Here is a 19,718-nt window from a genome sequence, read left to right on the forward strand (position 1 = left end):
CCGCAGGCGGAGGGTAACGGGAGGGAGCACGCGTTCGCTTCCCGCCCGGCCAGGAGTGGGGGCGGGGCTTGCCCATGGGCGCTCCAGCGTGAGGCAGGGCCAGATGATCGACAGGCGGCGCAGGCAGGGCGGACGGTGCCCGCCTCCCGGCACGTCCTCTCGCGAGCTCGCTGTGGCGAGCCTGCGCCGCCTTCCGCAGCCGGGTGGCTTCGCTTCTCCCCCGGAAGTGCCTGAGGCTCCTCCCGCCCTGCAAGCGTTCCTGCTTTTGTCCTTTGAACCGGGAGTGGTTTCGACTTCTGAGCAGGAGCTTTGGAGTTAAGCCCGGCTTCTAACCGTCTTTGTATCCGTGACCTTGGGCCGGTTACGCGCCACTTCTCTGAGTCTCGTTGGTCTTCTCCCTGAAAAGGGAATAGCAATTCCAACCTTCCAGAGTTGACTAGAGAGTTATACATGAGAATACGTCAAGCACTTCGTACTGTTCCCAGCACATCGCAAGTGCCCGATAAATACCACTATTATTTTTTAAAAATAGGACAATTTAAAGAGCAGTGTGGAAAGCGGAGAAGGCTGGAGTTTTGGAGCTAAATTAGGCTTGACACTGACTAAATCACTTGGCCAATTTAACTTATTTTCTATTGTAAAATTAATTTATCCCATTTCAATTGGACGACCTGGGTAACTAAATCCGGCAGTATATAGGGAAGAGTGTACTGCTTGGGACAGTATCTGGAACGTGGTAGGAACCAATAAATATTGGTTCCCTTCTCACGAACCCAATTTCCCTAGAACCACAAAGAAGTTTTGTTTGCTGTTTTTATTTATTTGTAAACTTGTATTTTGAAAGGATAATTCATTAACTGGTTCAAGTAATACGGCGAAAAGTCTTATCATCTCCGTCCTCTGGCCGCCTAGTTTCCCACCCCCGAAGCAAACAGTGTAATCAGTTTCCTAAACGTTCTTTGGGAGGTACTTCACACAAATAAAGCAATAGTAGTGTACTATATGTACAGTTTTGCACTTAACTATATTTTGAAAATCATTCCATCAGTACAAAAGGAGCTTCCTCGGGACCGTTTTTATGGCTTATAAAGTACCATTATACACAGTAATTGACTGAATAGGTGCAGCAATGAAGGATTTTGAGATAGGTTCAAACCATTTGTTATTTACACCTGCCGTAATGAGTAACTTTGTATATACACATAGGTAGGATGTATTCCTAGAAGTATGACAGTTGGGTCAAAGGGTGTGGGCAAGTGTAGTTTTGATAGATATTGCTCAATTCTCTTCCATAAGTACCTGTTTCTCCATCTCATCATCAACACCATGTTATCAAATTTTATGATCTTTGTCAATCTGATAGCTGAAAAACACTATGTCGGGGTAGTGTAATTTGCAGTTATCTTGAGTGGAGTGAGCCTCATTTCATATCTTTAAGAGACACTTAGACTTTCCTTTCTGTGTCTGCTTACATTTTTCCCCCTTTTTATTTATGGATTCATAAGAGCTCACTATATATTAGGGAAATCAGCTCTTTGTTAGATGAATTGGAAATATTTTTTCCGAGTTTGACTTTTGACTTTGCCCAGAGTGTCTTCTGCTATGCAGAAACAGAAGATATTTATGGAGGCAATTTATCCATCCTTTATTTTTCTTTGATTCTGGATTTTGTGTGGTGGTTTTTCTCACTCAGGTTTAAAACAAAAACAACCTCTCATGGTTTATTATGCTATTTTCAGGACTTATATTGCAATCTTTGATCCATTTGGAATCTAGTTGTGTAAGGATCATAATATTCTTAAGAACTGGTACTAACCTTGGTGGTCTTATAGTCTGATCAGCCTGTTAATACAGATGGGAAAGACAGCCCTGGCAGAGGGGAAAAGCCAGTCTCTAAACCCTCTTCCTCCTCCAGAGTTCCCTAACTCAGGCAGTGACACCCTCCATCCAGCAAAGTGCTAAATAAAGTTCAACCTGCAACCACCACACCTAGTCTATCCTGTTGATTCTTCCTTCTAAATGTTGCCAGATGCATCTACTTAACTCCCACTGGCTAGTTCAGGCCCTGTCATACTGTTCACACATCAGGGTTTTTAACTGGGCTGTTACTTCTGTCTGCAATATGGTTGACTCCTTATTCAGGTCTCAGACCTTCCCAGCCCACCTTATCTCAAGTATCCCATCACTAGGATACCACTGTATTTTATTTGATTTTTTCACAGCACCTCCCATACTCTGCAATTACCTTGTTTATTCACTTGTTCATGGTCTTTCTCCACTAGGATGTAAGCTCCCTGGTATCCAGGGCCAAGTTCTTTGTCTCTCTCCTACTGTATCCCTAGCACCCATGACAATGCTTTTCACATATGGGCATTCAAAACAGTTACTAAATGAACAAATGAATGATCTCTTACCTGAACTACTTTAACAGCCTCCTGATTCCCCTTTTTTCCTGCCTCTCCATGAGATACAGACTCAGGGAAATTTGAACTCTCTTCTGATTGAAATGTTAATCATCACTGGAGCCAAAAAAATCAGGACTGGTAGAGGGACCAGACAGGATCAGAGGACCTGGCTCCTAGTGTCAGATCTGCTGCCTGCTGTGTGACCTCGAGCAATTCACTTCACCTCGCTTGGCGTCTTCCTCTTCTGCAAAGTTACGATACTAAAATCTCAATGATAGAGGGAAGTTGCAAAAATCAAATGGAGATGTGGGTGAAAGGGTTTATACACTGCAAAGGGTTAAGGGCACAGGGAAAGCCTTCTTTTCTTTCAGGGAGTGCGAACATCCCCTTACCTCTGCCATGTTCCTGGATTTTCCTGCCTGCAAATGCAGGCAGATATTGTGCCAGGCCTAAGTCTCTCTTCTCTACCATTTCCAGCTGCTCTGGATGGGCCCAGTGTCTTACCCAGGGCATGGTGCCTACCAAGAAGCATGAGGCTGGCAGATGCAGCCAGGAGCTCTCAGGGGCAAGGACATGCGTGCCCGCGACACTCAGATGAATGCAAGAACCTTTTTCTTCTGGGCCTCACGTCTTTCCCTGAGGAAAGCAGGCTTATCTATCTCATCTCCCAAGACACAAAGCAGTCAATATTATGTCAGTGGCTGTAGGTGGTGGCAGGGTGGATGCTCCCAGAAGACAACAAACAGGGAGCACCACAGTCATGAAGCCTCAGGGCGTCAGGTGTGCCCAAGCTTTTTGGTTTAGGAGGTAATGCCTGTTCATCTTCTTTCAGTCTCCTGGAGCCAAAGGTTCCTCCCCCAGCCATTAAGAAAGGATTTTGTTTATTTAGTGGGCCAACAGAGCTGTCCCAACTCCACAGCATGAAAATGAAAAACAGCCTCCTATACTTGTAAAATATGGAAGAGATGATCCAGTTCAAGTCAGACCCTCTTTTGCCACGGTCTTGTCACAGTCTCCTTTCTCCGCTGGCCTCCTAGATGTTGGTAATCCTCACGCCGGCCTTTGAAATTTCTGCGGATTTTACTTGTCTGAAATTCAGAAGCCTGGGAATTTCTGACTTTATCTCTTCGTTTAGTGCCTCCCTTCTCCCAACTGTCCCCCAAACTGCTGCCAGAGGAATTGTTTTCCCAAAGCACAGTTCTCATCTTCTGGCTCAGAAACCTTTTGTTCCCTATTGCCCACAGGCTGAAGTTCAAATTCCTTAGTGGGGAATCACAGACAGCCGCAATTCAGTTTTTCAGCTTCAGCTTGATTGATTCCAATATAAATTGAATCATAGAATATGTATCACTTATGGTTAGCTTCAGAGACAGCCCAAATTCTACAAAATTAAGTAACACAGAGGCTTATTTCTCATGTAAAACAAATCCTGAGGTGGGCAGCTGGGCTTCTGGGTGCCAGGAACCCAGGCTTCTTGGATCTTGTCACTGACCCATTCTTAACATGATCAAAGATGGCTGTACAAATTCCAGGAATCAGGTCTGTGTGCCAGCCAGGAGGAAGATGGAAGGGGAAGAAACAGGTACAGGCTGGATGCTGGCTACATGTTAAAGAGGTTCTTAAGAAATCAACACCTACCACTTCTGCTTGCATCACAAGGGATGGACCTTGTCTGCTGCAAGGAAGGCAGGAAAACTATTTATTCCAGGTTACCATGTGCCTGTGTAAAAATCATGTGTTCTTAGGAAGAGAATGGATATTTGGGGGGAAATGACAAGATTCTAACATAAATGCCCTGCCTCCATAATATATTTTGCTTAATCTGGTCCCTTAGTCTAGAAGGCATGTCTCCCTTCTCTGAGAAAACTATAATCATCCTTTAAAGCACAGCCCAGGGGTGCTGGGTGGCTCAGTCGGTTAAGTGTCTGACTTCGGCTCAGGTCATGATCTTTCAGTTCGTGAGTTCGAGCCCCGCGTCAGGCTCTGTGCTGACAGCTTAGAGCCTGGGGCCTGCTTCAGATTCTGTGTGTGTGTCTCTCTCTCTGCCCTTCCCCTGCTTGTGCTCTTTCTTTCTCTCAAAAAGAAACATTTAAAAAAATAAAAATAAAGAAAATACAGCACAACCAAATGTCACCTCCAGACCCCTAGAGATATTGTTCTTAGGAGGTTTTGCACGGCCCTCCACGGGGTCTCTGACCATAGTGTTAGGAACCTTCCTCCATCGTGTCTATCTCCTCTGAGTCTGTACCGGGGGCTGTCCCCTCTCCATGGCTGCAGGCTCATCATTCCCCTAACCCAACACTGTGGACTCCTCCTGAAGAACCTAATTCTAACCGTTCATTCCTGTAGCCTTTGGGCAGCCTCCTCCACCCTCTCAGGCGTTTTTTTCAAGGACAGAAGACAGGGGACGGGAGGGACTTGGGCAAGCTGGGGCTGATCCTGAGCCTACGTGCACAAGGTAGCAACTCTTATCAAGAGGACACGTGCAGACCTTCCCCAGCTCTGGGCTGAAGCCAAGTCCTTTTCTCCAGAGGACACACAAGATGCTCCCAAAGGCAAGAGCATTAGGTCAGGGGCCTACGTACGTGTCTGTGATAAGCCTGGGTGCCCTCTGGTCTTCTGAGCCAGTTTTCCCATATCACCCTGCTGCTGAAAACCCCTCTGTGCCTCGCCAGTTCTGAAGGGTAAGTCCTGACTTCTCGAACCTTCCTGCTCTGACCTGTACCCACAGCTCCCACCTCAGCCCTCACACTCTCCAACCTCAGGCAGCAGAAGCAGGCTTGTGCGTGTGCTGCTGGTTCTGCTGGATGCACGTTTTCTTGCTTGGCCTTCACCATATGCTGTGGACGACACTTCTTCCACGAAGCCTTCCTTCAACCCTCAGGCAGACTTGCCGTGTCTCCACGGCCCTCTGGACACCTCTGTCAGAGGCCTCATTAGTATGCTGGGAAGGTTGGTCCCCTGCACTAGGCTAAGCAGCCAGAGGGCCAGCCCCCGCCTCCGCCCCCTCACAGGCATTCCCTGTGTGCCTCAGGCACACACTGGGTATCTAGTAAATACTCCTTGAAAGAGGCTCTTGAGCTAAGGGAAAGTAGGCCCGGTGACCAGGGAACAGTCTCTAGTTTTTTTCCATCAGGGTGAGTGGATCGTAAGGGAAACACAAAAAGTCACATGATGTCAAACTCTTCTCTTTCTCTGAATAAAGCTACTCATTTTCAGAACCCACTTTCATGTCAGGAAGGCTCCCCTGACTCCAGGCCTAGGACAAGACCTCAGTTATGCCATCATAGCACTTCACATGCATCTTCTTTAGCACTTGAATCACCAGGGCAGTGATTGTGGGACTGTTAGCTTAATTCAGGGTTTCTCAACAGTGGCACTATGGACATCTTGGGCTGGATCATTCTGTTGAGGAAGGCTGTTCTGTGCACCAGATGCTATCTGAGCAGCATCACTGATCTCTACCCACTAGATGCCGATCGCACCCTGTCAATTATGACTGAGAACGTCTCCAGACTGTCAAACGTCCTTGGGGGTAAAATGACTTCAGGTTGAGAAGCACTGGTGTAACAACTATTTCCCCAGTTAGGACAGACATTCCAGGAGGGTGGTCCAGCCACCTGAGACCCCGACTCCTTGGCTCCTTAGCCTGGCATTCACCCTCTCAGGTAGCTGATCCTCCTCCCGTCCCACACGGAGCCCCGCACCACCCAGAATGAGTCAAACCTTCCTTTCTGCTCCTCTGGGACAGCCTGGGGGTGGAGACTGCATCCTACTGGCTTTTGTACCTGCCAGTCCCCACCCTCACTTTGCTTTCAGGGTGGTCAGGAAATCATCGCTGGAGGACAAGTTGGAGGATGGGCAAGGGGGCTTTCTTAATGCTGGAATGGCAGGTGCACAACTGAGGGTTCTTCTCAACAGGGATGACTTCTGTTGGTTTTGTGTGTGTCTGTTCTTAGGAAGTTCAGACTTTATTAGATACCCAGGGGCTGGCCCTGGCTGGCTTCACAACCCCCCTAGTCAGAGGGCAGCCTGGGGAAAGCTGAGGGCCCTGACCGAGGGGCCTGAAACCAGTCCTACCGATCCGTCTTCCCTCCCACCTCACTCTGGCTCCTATGCGATTAGCACATGGTCAGAATCTGCTTTGAAGACACGAAGGGCTGCATTGAGGCTTCCAAGGCACGCTGGTAGTCCTGCAGTGGGACCTCGGAGCAGGCAGGGGCCGTGAGCTGGCCTCGGCTGATGAGACTGCACAGTGTGAGGATCAGCTCCTTGAACTGGGCTGTGGGAGGTTGGAGGAAGTCAGACGTGGGAACAGCGGCAAGACAGACCGTGGGCCACCCCCAGTGGCAGGAGCTGGCGCTGAACTCCAGGAAAGCCTGAGAGCCCAGGCTTGGCCATGGATAGGGAGGCTGTGGAGGCAAACCGGTCCCCGGCGGGGTAGGACAGAGGAGACGGGGAGCGGCCCCAGGAGCTGATGGGCAGGCAGAGTGGTGGCTACGAGGGCGCAGACCCACAGAACCTGACTGGGATGTGACTGGGAGTCCTGAATGGCGGGAGGGGCAGGATTACTTTGAGTCAGCTAGAAGAGGCAGCTAGAAAAGGCAAAGGGAGGGGTGGGTGTGCCTGGCGGGCCAGCTGGAGTGGAACAGACGGGCTTTGCTCAGGGAAAGGAGCTTTCCCTGAGAGCCCAGGGCTCCCTTAGAACCCTACGAGGTGAGAGGTCCCGAACATCCCCTCTTAGGGCCTGCCCCCAATATGGTCCAGGAAGATGGGAAGTGGCAATATGGTCTTGGCTTAGGCTGACAAATGTTTTTTCATAGACATCAAATCATGCAACATTCAACTCTGATCACACCCCCTGTTGAAAGTGCTTCGGTGGATCTTCACTTGCCTTTCAGGTAGAGTCTGAGCTCCTTAAGGTTTGCAAGGCCTGTCATAATCTGGTCGCAACCTATCTGGCCAGGCTCCCACCCTCCGCAATGGGCTTTTGCATGGGCTACCTTTCCGGCCTGAAATACGCCACTGACGCCACCACTCTCCTCCCCTTCATCGGGGCGACTCCATGTGATTCTTCAGTCTCAGCTCGAGGGGTCACCTTCTGGGCAGCCAGCCCTCCAGAAGAGGAAGAGTAGTGTACTGGCTCAGGTTCTGGACTCGAAGAGACTAGTTCACACCGTGGCTGCACCACTCCCTAGGTGGGGCGACCCTAACCACTCTGAACCTCAGTTTCCTCCTCTACCACACAGGGCTAACGACGTCTAGGCAACTACGATATCCAAACTGAGATGGAAATAACTTGTGCAAACCCCAGGGTTAGGCCAGGCAGAACCTATCACTAGTAATGGTGGGAGCAGGATTTGAACCCAGGTGGGCCGGCTCCAGAATTTACTCCCTTTACGTGGCTGTCTTCCGTGGCAGTTTTCCCCACTGGCAGCTGCTCAGGACGGGGACAGTGTCTGCCTTGCTCAGTGCCACCACCCCCCAGGACTAGCCCACTTTCCCCCAATACCTAATTTGCTGGCTGCGGCAGTGGCTAGAGAATATTTTCCTTTAAACTGCCGTGGTGCTGGGGAGCCAATCACCTCTCCAGAGCTCAGAATGGCTGGTCACTTCTGCAGTAGGCACTGCCCTCTCATGTGACCGTTCGCAATGGGGCCATCATCCACTCACCTGGACTGTGGTCCTTCTTCCACTGGGATAACCAAAAGCCTCGAAGTTTGAGATCCTTAAAAATGAGCTGGCTCTGTGGACACAACAAGGATGTACTGGGCTCTGAGGGCAAGCACTTCGGGTGATGCTTAAGGTACAGACCCGCCCACCCCCACCCTCCTGCCCAAGGACAAGGGCACCATGTGGGTTTGGACAACTGTGGTGTCCAGGTCTGCCTCCCTCACCAGCTTACCACAGAGGCTATGACAGGCTGCTTGGCCATTCCCCCGTAGGTCACCATGGTTCCCCCAGGCCTGAAGAGACCAGAGAGAACAGAGTGGGTAGAGACAGAGATAGAGCTCTTCTCAAACCTGCCGGAACACTTCTATTCCCGCCCTGGTTTTGTTAAAAAAAAATTTTTTTTTTAATATTTATTTTTGAGAGAGAAAAAAAGAGAATGAGAGGGTGGGAAGAGAGAGAGGGAGGGAGGGGCAGGGAAAGAGGGAGACAAAGAATCCAAAGCAGGTTCCAGGTTGTGAGCCATCAGCACACAGCCCGACGCGGGGCTTGAACTCACGAACCGTGAGATCATGACCTGAGCCGAAGTCAGATGTTTAACTGACTGAGCCACCCAGGAGCCCCTCCAAGCCTGGTTTCTGAACCTTGATCTCAGAATCCTTGGGAATGTTTCAAAAACTACAGATTCCTAGGCTCGACCCAGACCTAATGTATCAGGAAGCAAGAACCTGTGTTAAAGTCAACCAACAAACACGTTGCCACATGACAGGGTTGGGAACCCACCCATCTAACCACCCAGCCGGGCTTGGATGAAGTGTTACAAAGAAGCACGCGCTATTGAGAAGAGCTCAAGACCTGGCTCCCCTCCACTCCTAGATGTGTGGCCTTGGGCAGTGCACAGACACTGGTGCAGTGCAGACCTCTGCCCTCCGTCTGTCCGGACTCACCTGAGGATCCGTGAGGTGAGATGGCCATACAGATAAGGAACAGTGTGGGTGGGGACAGGGAGGGCAGTGGGCAATTGCCGTCGCTGCAGGAGGGGTCTTGCCAGGACCTGCTGTCTGACACCCACACCTGCTCCAGCAGTCCAACAGGGGAGAGGCTCAAATGATTTTTAAAAACTAACAAGCTCGGACTTCTGTGCTCCATTTAACCTGTGTTCCCTTCCCCACTCCCTGGCTTTTAGGAGTCTGCTGGTCAAGGATGATGGCGGGTGTGGACGTGGTGCTCTGTGAACTACAAAGTGGAAGCTGTTGCCGTGTGAGGCATGTAACTCTTTGTCCATGAGGTTTGTGGGCAGTTTGGTCTTAAGTTCCCTTCGCCTGACACTTGTCCCAGAAAGTAGCTCCTTTCTGGGATCAAGCCCTCCCCCCCAACTCCCCACAGCCTCTGCACTTGTTCTAATCTGAATAGCTGATGTTTACTGGGCGTTTTTTAGGTGCTGGGGCCAGGTCTGAGCATTTCCATGTGCACTGATGTGGTGAGTCGTCCCTGGGACCCCCAGGGAGTACTTTCATTGCTCTCATTTTACAGCGGGGAAAATGAAACCCACCTCTGTGTGTATGGCGATTTGTGCATCACCTCAGTGTCTTTAGACGACCCTTCTGAGGCAGAAAGGGTTTCTATCCCCCCACTGTACACGCGAGGAGACTGAGGCCTGGATCTTTTATGTATTGCCTAACTTTTCACAGGCCCACAGCTAGTAAGTAGCAGAGCTGGGACTTTCTGACTCCAGCACCTACATCTGTAACTACTGCTCAAGGCTTCCTCCTACAGCGAGTGCTGCGGGGGTCACGGGCTGCCCTTGAGGCTGCCGAAGTAAGGCGGGAGGGGTGTATGCAGGAGTCACGAGAACTTGGGGTTAAGCCTGGCTCTTCCACTTCCTAGACTTTGGGCAAGGTAATTATCCTCTCTGGGCCTTGTATCAATGGGGATGGGCAGAGTATCCCCCCCTTTGGTGGTTGCGGAGGGGGGTGGGGTAAGTCAAGCACTCTGCACAGAGTCTGGTGCACAGGCGAATACTCAGCGATCACTATCACAGCTCTCTGACCACATGACCCATCTCCCCATCTAGCCTAGGAGTTCTAGAGAGTTCCTTCAGTGTCTGAGCCATCTCTGCGTCTCTTAGCTAGTGAGTGCTAGCAAGAATGTGTCAACCAATGTTGCTGAGGGGATTCCTGCTTTAGTTGGAAAGTTCCTCAGCTCAGGAACTTTATATATATATTTTAAATGTTTATTTATTTTTGAGAGAAAGAGAGAGAGAGAGAGGCAGAGCACGAGCGGGGGAGGGGCAGAGAGAGATGGAGACAAAGAATCCGAAGCAGGCTCCAGGCTCCGAGCTGTCAAGCACGGAGCCTGAGGCGGGGCTCGAACTCACAGACCTTGAGATCATGACCTGAGCTAAAGTCAGACGCTTAACCGACTGAGCCACCCGGGCGCCCCAGGAACTTTATATTAATGGCAAAAAGAATGGAAGGACACCCACTGTTAATATTGTCAACAATGCTTATCCCCCTTGGTGGTGGGATGATAGCTAACTTTCCTGCTTAATTTTTCCTTTGTCCTTTTTGGGGGAAGATTTTATTTTTTAAGTAATCTCCACACCCCACATGGGGCTCAAACTCACAACCGTGAGATCAAGAATTGCACCCTCCGACTGAGCCAGACAGGTGTGCCCCTTCCTTTGTACTTTTACATGCTTTCAAAATGCTTTGTAATAGCAATAACGTTACCTCTAAAATTAGAATCTATTTTTAAAAGCTAATAAAAAATTTAAAAGCTAACAAGCTAGGACTAAGTGACTTTTGAAGAGGCCCCTAGGTTATGAATCCTTAACTGTTCCCCTATCACAGAAAGCTTAGCCATCTACTTCTGGGGTCCCTTGGAAAAGCAAAGCGGCTGGGTCTATCGGTCACTTATAAAGGAACAGGCTGAGAAAGGAAGTGCCTGGATAACCAGGAAATGATGGCAATCCATTTCCTACCCAGGGTTATGCTGACCTGGCTTGGCTTGCGTTGCCCACTGGGATTGGGTCACTTGCCAGTCCTCCCAGCTACAAGCTCAGAGAGCTTGGGCCAACAAGACTTGCAGGGCCAAGGGACTTACGCTAAGTGTCGCAGCAGCTCTGTGGAGCTTTTCCCGCCAACGCAGTTGAGAGCAAGTCGGGGCTGGGGCATGTCCTGGAAAATAAGGAACCTGTAGTGAGGGAGCTACCACTGTATGTGTGGGATTTCTTTCTTTAAAAAAAAATTTTTTTTTAATGTTTATTTATTTCTGAGACAGAGAGAGACAGAGCATGAGTGGGGAAGGGGCAGAGAGAGGGAGACACAGAATTGGAAGCAGGCTCCAGGCTCCGAGCTGTCAGCACAGAGCCCAACGCAGGGCTCAAACTCACAAACCGCGAGATCATGACCTGAGCCGAAGTCGGTCACTCAACTGACTGAGCCACCCAGGCGCCCCTCTTTCTTTCTTTTTTTTAAGTAGACTCCATGCCTAGTGTGGGGCTTGAGCTCACGACCCTGAGACTGAGAGTTGCATGCTCTACTGACAGAACCCGCCAGGTGCCCCCTTACTCGTGGGGTCTAAAGCTTGCCACAAACAGCACTTCCTTTCCACAGGTGCTGTGTCAGGGGGTGGGGGGCAGTGAAGGAAAATGGGATAGTGTTGCCTTCACACTCTGCTCTGCAAGGACCTTTGCTTTATCAGCTTAATCCTGTTACGTTTTGGAATTTTGTTCAAAACTCCTCTCTAGGAAAGGACAGACAGAGGGCACGTACATTCCTTTTTGAAGGACTCTAGGTCCCCCAAGTGTACTTCTTCTCTGTGCTCACAGCTCAGTTTGAGTTAGAGGTGCTGATCTGCTGCTCCGGAGATGTTCTTTATTTAAAAAAAAAAAATTTTTTTTTTCAACGTTTATTTATTTTTGGGACAGAGAGAGACAGAGCATGAACGGGCGAGGGGCAGAGAGAGAGGGAGACACAGAATCGGAAACAGGCTCCAGGCTCTGAGCCATCAGCCCAGAGCCCGACACGGGGCTCGAACTCACAGACCGCGAGATCGTGACCTGGCTGAAGTCGGACGCTTAACCGACTGCGCCACCAAGGCGCCCCTCGGAGATGTTCTTAAGAGGCAGGTGTTCTCGAGGGGGTGTGTGTGTTTGGTCACTCCTGGGTTCAGGAGAAAGAGGCTGAAGTTTGGTCACCTGTTAGGTATGCTGGGGGTGGAGGTTCTAGAAGGTTAAGAGGCTGTGAGTTCAGAGAGACCTGGGGCCAACCCTGACTCCACTTATAACTGTGTGGCTTTGGTGAAATCCTTTATCTCTTTGGAGACTTGGTTTTCTCATCTAGAAAAGAGAGAGCACCTGCTTTGTTGACCTTTTGTGGGGATTATCAGATACAATACAAAGAAAGGGCTTCAGAGACGTACTTCTTTCCTTTCTCTTCCTTCTCTGTGGCTCAGTTTCCTCAGGTCCTCTCCCAGCTCTGAGACTCACACTAACTGTATGGGCTGATGTGGCCTGCTAAAAATATTCAAAAGTACAAATAATCCAGGGTTTCTTGGACTTCGTCTGTCTCTACCACCTCCCTCACAGCATCTGGGCACTTGATGCATGCCGTCCCCTGGCTGAGGGAATGGGTTTTGTCCTTCCACAAAGAGATGAAGGGAGGATTTGGAGAGAAGTGACGGGGCCAGTCCCAGCTTTTCTATCAGGTCAACTTTTTCCAGGGAGATGAGCATGGAATGAAGGCACAATGCCCCTCAGCCTACGTACCTTAAAGAAATTTTTCATTTCATGCTTCCTTAGCTCCTCTTCTGTGAGAACATGCTCAGCCCCTAGATTCTTCAGTCTGTCAGTCAGCTTCTGGATGTCAGGCCTAGAAACCAAGCACAATCCACAGCCCTTAGCACTCCTGCTGCCTTTCTCTCCCAGAAGCTCCTAGGACTCCTCTGCTATGGCTGTGAGAACATGAGTTTCTCTTTGTGGGAAGCTGGGATTGAGGGTAAGCCAGGCCCTACACAGGGGCTGGCTACCGGATTTCATCACACTCCAACACCTCTTGGCCTCGGTTTCCTCACTGGCAATACAGGGTGATTTCCACAGTCCTTGCCAGCTCAAAGGTGCTAGAAACCATCTGGCCCAGGGAGAAGTCATTTCACTTCCTGATTTTGTCTACTGAAATGACAAACTTCATTTCCTTTCTCCTCCTCTTTTCAAGGGGCTCTTCAGGGTGTTGTGCAAACATACTCCAGCCCAGGGGTGGCTCTGGGCCTCTCTGGCCAGGGCAAACAGACTGATTTTTGTTAACACAACTGAGGGAATAGGGAAGGGAAGCGAGTGTCAATTCTCCCCCAAAGACTGGACTTCCACCACAGATATAGCCACGTTTGTTGACAGTGAGGCTTAAGGAAACTGGATGGCATGATGGAAAGAGAACAAGGCAGGGAACTAAGTCTATTACTGACTTGATGGGTCTTCCTGAGCAAATGGCTTCCTTTCTCTGAACCTTGTTTCCTCACTGTAACACAGATGACAAGCCTGCCCCATCTCCTTCACATCCATATTTAGTACAGCTCAAGTGCCACACAGATGCAAGGGGAGAAAGGGCCCCGGGTCAGACAGTTTACAGAAGGAATAACAAACACAGCTTAACAGATTCCCAAAGATGAAGCGTGGCCTTGAAATCACGAGGTTATCACAGACACAAAAACTCTCAGCTGCTCAGCAAGGGCCGGCTTCAGCTCCTTCCAGCTCTCCTTTTACATTTGGGATAGTCACTCATCCTATAGCCAGAGGCCAAGTGGGCCTCTTTTCTGGCGGCTGAAGGATCTGTCTGCGGGCTGCTTATGCACGGGCGCCATCTGGTGGACACAGGGGCGCTTGCAGGGATGCTGGGTGGAAAGGCCTAAGTCTCGTGCACTGGGATAAGGCCCCCCCCACGCACCTGTCTCGGACCACATTGACGGTCCTGAGGCCCAGGGCTGCGGCGATCTGAATGACTGCTTGCCCCACTCCACTGTTGGACGCATTCTGGATGACACTGTCTCCTGTAGAGCCAGGAAGAGACCCAAGTCAAGTCCTGAAGACCTGTAAACAGGTCAAGTGCTTCCTGTCTGGGATACTATTGTAGGGTAAGAGATGGGAGTGCTCAGGCTCAGAATGACCCAGGACCTGGCTGCTGAGTCTTCTCAGATCTTGGAGTGTTGCTTACTCTTTTCCCAGTGACCCCCCCACCTCCAAATTCCATGACACCCATGGTGCCTCCCAGGGCTTGGCAATTAAGAGTCCATACTATATGTAATTTAGATCCCACTGTGTAAATGATTTTATATTGTTCATCATCCTCTCGATTTTTATGCCCTCAAATCTCTTAGATTATTTCCATGGTTTGCAATGTTTCCCTCCTTCTCTCTTCCTTCGTTTTGAAATCCCATATACTCCTTGAAGCACAGCTCAAGCGCGGCCCCCTTCCCATCTTCCTTCTGTGTGCTCCTCTGGCTCTCTCTCCGCACATGGTGTGCCCCGTCTTATACTTGGTTGTGGACATGCCCATTTCTAGCAAGAGCCTGCAGCTTCCTGAGGACATGGCCATGCCTTATTCCCCCTTTGTGCTGCTCAGTAAGGGCACACTGCCTTGAAATGGGATCAATGCTGGAGAAACCCAGAGCTCCAGAAACAGCATCCTACAGATAGTCTGTGGTCAAAGCCGAGGCTTTGGAACTAGCCATTGGGGGAGGCAGCGTGGCATGCGGGGAAAACGTGGGCTCTGAAATCAGATCGATCTGGTGTGAGTCCCGGCTTCCCCACTGGCTGTAACTGAATGACATGAGAGAGGTCATGACCTCCGTTTCCTCCGCATAAAACAGGAATCCTGGGAGTGCCAATCAGGATGCTCCGGATTAGTCGAATGCCACTGTGTCCAGGAAGGTGCTCTGTCACCCCTGAAATATGATCTGAAATGCAGGGATCTGGTGCTACAGACAGGGGATTTCCTGGAAGAAGAATGCCTATTCTCTGTAGGCAGGAGTCAGCTCACAGATTGTCATCAGTGGGTTATGAAATCAAGCTAGTGGGTTGTAAGCAACATTTTTTTTTTTTTTTTTCAGTTAAGATTGAGGAACAGAGAATTAAGAAGAACACACTGCATCACACATAGTAAGGGCAAATACTGCTCCATAAAACTTTGTTTTCCGTTATATATATACTCATACATATATCTATGTACTGGATTACAGTGTAAAATGTAATTCTTACAATGGGTCAGTATGACAATTTAGTTTAACACTGATCTAGCCCAGACCACACCTGCCCTCAGGCAGGCAGGTGGAGAGATGCCACGGGCAACTGAGGTGGGGTGGTGTCAGAATACCCTGATGTCCACCACAACTGTGGCCCAAATTAGAGGTGGCCGGAGGGGATGAGACGCAGGTGACCAAAACGTCTCCTTAACCAGGACTGGTTTTCTCCACCAAAGCCTCCTGGGATCGCCCTGGCACAGCTGTGAGAACTGCCTTTCTCTTTGCAGGAAGCTGGGACTGGTTTTCAGCCAGCTACAAGCATTAGTGGCAATCTAAGCTTATCTCGTTCCAACATCTCTGCCTCAGTTTCCTCACTGGCATGGCAGAGCTAGACTAGGTGACTTCTATAGTCCGTGGACATGCATAGTGTGAAGGGTGACCTTCCAACAATGGGAGGCCAATCCTGAGGTGGGTTCTATGAGGATCTTTGGAGGCCTCCTCCCAGCAAGACTGAGCCCTGCTCGCCCACAGCAGTAATCAGCCTTCACTGGCTTTTCCTCCTTTCCCTGGCTCCCTCTCCCAATCCTTCACTCCTGCTTCCTGGGATCACCTCCCCAGCAAACTGTCCACCCTCACTCAGTCCTTGCCTCAGGCTCTGCTTTCAGGGAACCCCAAATAGAACATCCGGCTTTGTCATTTCCTTGCTGAGTGATCTCGCCCAAGTAGTTTACTTCTCTGGACCTCAGTCTCCTCCTTTATGAAAAGGAAGAATAATAAAAGCAGCGCTTAATTACTGTGCTGTGTGCCAGGCCCCGCACTGAGTGTTACACCGCAGTGTTCCAGCTAACCATCAAAACCCCTTACTGTCCGTTTTATAGGTGAAAAATCTGATGATCTGAGAGGTCAGTTCATAGTGAAAGGTGATTCTGGTATTCAGACTGAGGTTGTCTGCCTGGGGCCTGAACTCTCAACCAGTGATACCAACCTCACCACACTGCTTTGAAGATTTAATGCAGTCACTGGGGTAACGCATGGAAAGGCACTTATGTGACCTGGAAAGTGCCATAGAAATGCTGAGTGGAATTACTCAGTTCAGCATTTTACTGAGAACACAGGCACCGTCTATCTTGTCTGGCTTTGTTGTGTCACAGACCTTAGCACAGCGCCATACGTTTCTGCTGAATGGCAGAATCCCATCCCAAACTCTAGGGAATGTGATCCCTCAGCGGTTTTCCAGACTGTTCTCCTCATGGGGTTCCAGCACACTTTCTAGGAACTAAGCTAACAAAACAAAAGCAGCAACCACACACTTGCCCAGGTTAGGGGCCCGTCTGCCTCTCGGCCCCTTACTGGTGAGCTGTCAGGGCCTCGGGGTCAGGATGTGGGTCACACCCAGTCAGGAGATCCCAGCCTGCTCCCCGCACCTGGCGGTTCCTACCTGGCTGCAGCTGCTCAAAGTCCATCAACATCCTGTAGGCCGTGCAGGGATTGACACTCAGGGTGGCGGCGCTCTGAAGAGGGATGTCACTTGGAACTCCGATCAGTGCTTCCTCGCTGAACACAGCCTCAGTCCGCCAGGTTCCTGAGTCAGGGGATGGGGCCGGGGTCGTGAGAAAGGCTCTCTCTCCACAACTGGCCCCAAGACACCCTCCTCAGTAAATGGGCGCCTAAGACATCAGCCTTCAATTCAAGTAAGACTCAGGGAAAAAAGAAGATCTTGAAATCCTTTTGAATCTCTGAGTCCTCATGATAGCGATTTTGTTATTAGCACATTGGTTCCATCAGATGTAGCTAAGGATCTGAAGCTACTGGATTCTGAGTAACATCACAACCAGGGCAAGAGAAGCTGCGAAAGCCTCCCTTTCCCTATTCGGTCCTCATTCTCCTTACGTAGGGCACGTTGACTTGGGCGGTATTATGGAAAAAAGCATGAAAGTAGAAGTCAAAGGCCTAGCTTTGGGACCTGGTTTTGCTGGTTTGCGCAAATTACTGCGTTTTGGTTACCCTCATATGTAAATGATACTGGCCTCCTCCAAGAGCTGCTGCACAAATCAAATGACACAAGGGCAATGACAAACTCCTGTAAACTGGAGAGAAGTGACCATTAACCTCCAGGCCACGTTCTAGCTGCAGACAAAAGAATTGTAAAATGTCAGTGTTGAGAAGGCCCTTAGAGCATCGAGTTTAACCTCCTCATTTAACAGGGTAGGAAGCCACGAAAGTGACTTGCCCAAAGTCACCCGACTAATCTGGGCGCCCCACCTACAGATACTTAGTGTGCTCCTACTGGGGGCCACGTGCTCGGACAGTGTAGACGCGTTCCGTCCTTTCACGGAGTTTCATTCCAGGGGAAATCAGGTGAGAAACAGACAATTGCAGTGGGGAGAATTCCTTGAGATGGGGGTCAGGGACAGCTTCTCTGAGGAGGTGCAAGCTAAGAGTTAAAGGGTACAGATGCCAAGAATGTCACTCACGGAGTACACCAAGAATGGTCTAGGAGAGGAAAAAGCATATGGAGAGGCTCTGAGGCAGGACAGACAGAAGATGGACCTAGGAGGATACACGCTGCGGGGCAGAGAGTGATGGGAAGGCAGGCTCGGGCCATGGCTGAAGTGGCTTGGACCACAGGAACGTCCCCCAGACTCTCACGATCCTGACCCACAGTAATCATGAGCTATGCTGTCCCTCAGTACATTCACATATATAAATATGTACCCCTACATGTAACAGAAATCAAAGGCTCATGGGACAATATCTACCCTACTGTGTATGATATCCTGTTATTTTCTATTCTACTGTGACTGATTTTAGGGGAAAAAAGTGCCGTTTGCAACCCATTGGATCAATTTCACTGATGGGTCACAACCTGCATCTGACAGGTGCTCACCCATGCGGGCAGGATCCTGTGTAAAGCAGAGGTGAGGAGAACAGACTTGGAGACAAACAGACGCGATTCAAGCCTTGGCTCGTGGACCGTGTACTCGCTAGGTCACCTTAGAGAAACTGTTACTGGCTTGGAATCTGGTGGCTGTGGTACCTTAGGGGCCGCTCTGGAGCGTGTGCACCTGCCCAGTTGCTGGGATTCTAATGGTACCCTGGCTCCACACGGTCAGGGGTGGGGTGGAGGGGACAGCCTAGGTGACTACTACTTGCGCTGTAAGTGGAGAGAGACAATGTGGGCTTTAGGGACCAGGTAGTATAGACAAGAGGCAGGAACACATTCTATTAAGAGCTGCACTGGTAGATCTGTGGCTGAGAAGATAAGACACTGAAAAACTGACGGGTTCCTTTGGAATCTAGGCGGTATCCTGGCATTTTTCTGGGCTTCACCCAGCCTGGTTTTCAAATCTTCACGGTCACCTTCGTCATCATGGCCCCTACTTCTCTTGGCCAACATGTGCCGTGTCTACTCTGGCCAATCACCTAGTGTAGGGTTTTCTATGCATGAAATTAGGGGTGTTTTCTAATTTCCCTTAAAGGCACAACAATGGAAATTCAGAGCTTGACACAAATTTCTGGGGCCTGGCAGTCCCTAATCCTCTTCTAAAGAGAACCTGGGTGGGATGGGGGTAGCGCCCATGGTCAGCCTTGAGGGCTTTCAGGGTTTTAAAGTAAAAATCCTTAGACCCTGGAGTGGGGGACCTGCTTAAAACTCCCAGCTTTGCCATTCCTGATTTGTGTGATTTAGAATTTTCATTTTACCTTCTTTGACACTAATGTCATTGTGTGAAGATTAAATATGACATTTGTACAGACTATTACCGTGCCTAGTACATAGTAGGTGTGTAATGTCTCTTGGTTTCCTTTTCTGGTCCTAAGTCCCATGCTCTAGTTCTCAGGATTCCTGTTCCTTGCTCCTGTGCAACTGACCCTTAACCATCTCCACTATCTAACGCAGGGGTCGGCAAACTGCGGCCGTGGGCCAAACCTGGCTCACCACCTGATTTTGTAAGCCAAGTTTTATTGGAACATAGTCATGATCACTTTTTATGTATTGTCCATGATGGTTTACGATGGCAGAATTAAGTGTAGGCAGTTGGCCTGCAAAGCCTAAAATATTTACAAATTGGTCCTTTACAATTTCTTAAGTCTATTTATTTATTTTTGAGAGAGAGAAAGAAGGCCAGAGAGAGAGAGAGAGAGAGAGAGCATGCACAAGTGACAGAAGGGCAGAGAGAGGGGGAGACACAGCATCCGAGGCAGGCTCCAAGCTCTGAGCTGTCAGCACAGAGCCTGATGTGGGGCTCAAACCCACAAACCATGAGATCATGAACTGAGCTATAGTCAGATGCTTAACCGACTGAGCCACCCAGGCACCCCATGAATTGGTCGTTTAAAAAAAAGTTTGCTGACCTTGATCTAATGTGTATAGAATTTTAATTCGCAATAATGGTTGTACGTATCCCT

At 49.6% G+C, this 19,718-nt stretch overlaps 1 protein-coding gene across 2 annotated transcripts in view; it reads right to left on the minus strand.

Moving 5' to 3' along the window:
- Positions 1-189: 189 nt before the first annotated feature.
- MECR (mitochondrial trans-2-enoyl-CoA reductase) overlaps positions 190-19,718 on the minus strand; it is a 37,784-nt gene continuing 18,255 nt past the window's right edge. Inside the window, exons 4-10 of one of the 2 annotated variants that reach the window (XM_030328006.1) lie at positions 16,750-16,893; positions 14,018-14,120; positions 12,847-12,949; positions 11,181-11,254; positions 8,311-8,371; positions 8,079-8,151; positions 190-398 (exon numbers count right to left, since the gene is read on the minus strand). In XM_030328006.1, coding sequence (XP_030183866.1) covers positions 316-398; positions 8,079-8,151; positions 8,311-8,371; positions 11,181-11,254; positions 12,847-12,949; positions 14,018-14,120; positions 16,750-16,893 — 641 coding nt within the window. In that variant the 3' untranslated portion in view covers positions 190-315. Of the gene's footprint in view, positions 399-6,342; positions 6,688-8,078; positions 8,152-8,310; positions 8,372-11,180; positions 11,255-12,846; positions 12,950-14,017; positions 14,121-16,749; positions 16,894-19,718 lie in introns of those variants that run through there. The other variant, XM_030328005.1, reaches the window with a different exon arrangement.

Source organism: Lynx canadensis, chromosome C1, assembly GCF_007474595.2.
Source record: "Lynx canadensis isolate LIC74 chromosome C1, mLynCan4.pri.v2, whole genome shotgun sequence".
Lineage (NCBI taxonomy): Eukaryota > Metazoa > Chordata > Mammalia > Carnivora > Felidae > Lynx > Lynx canadensis.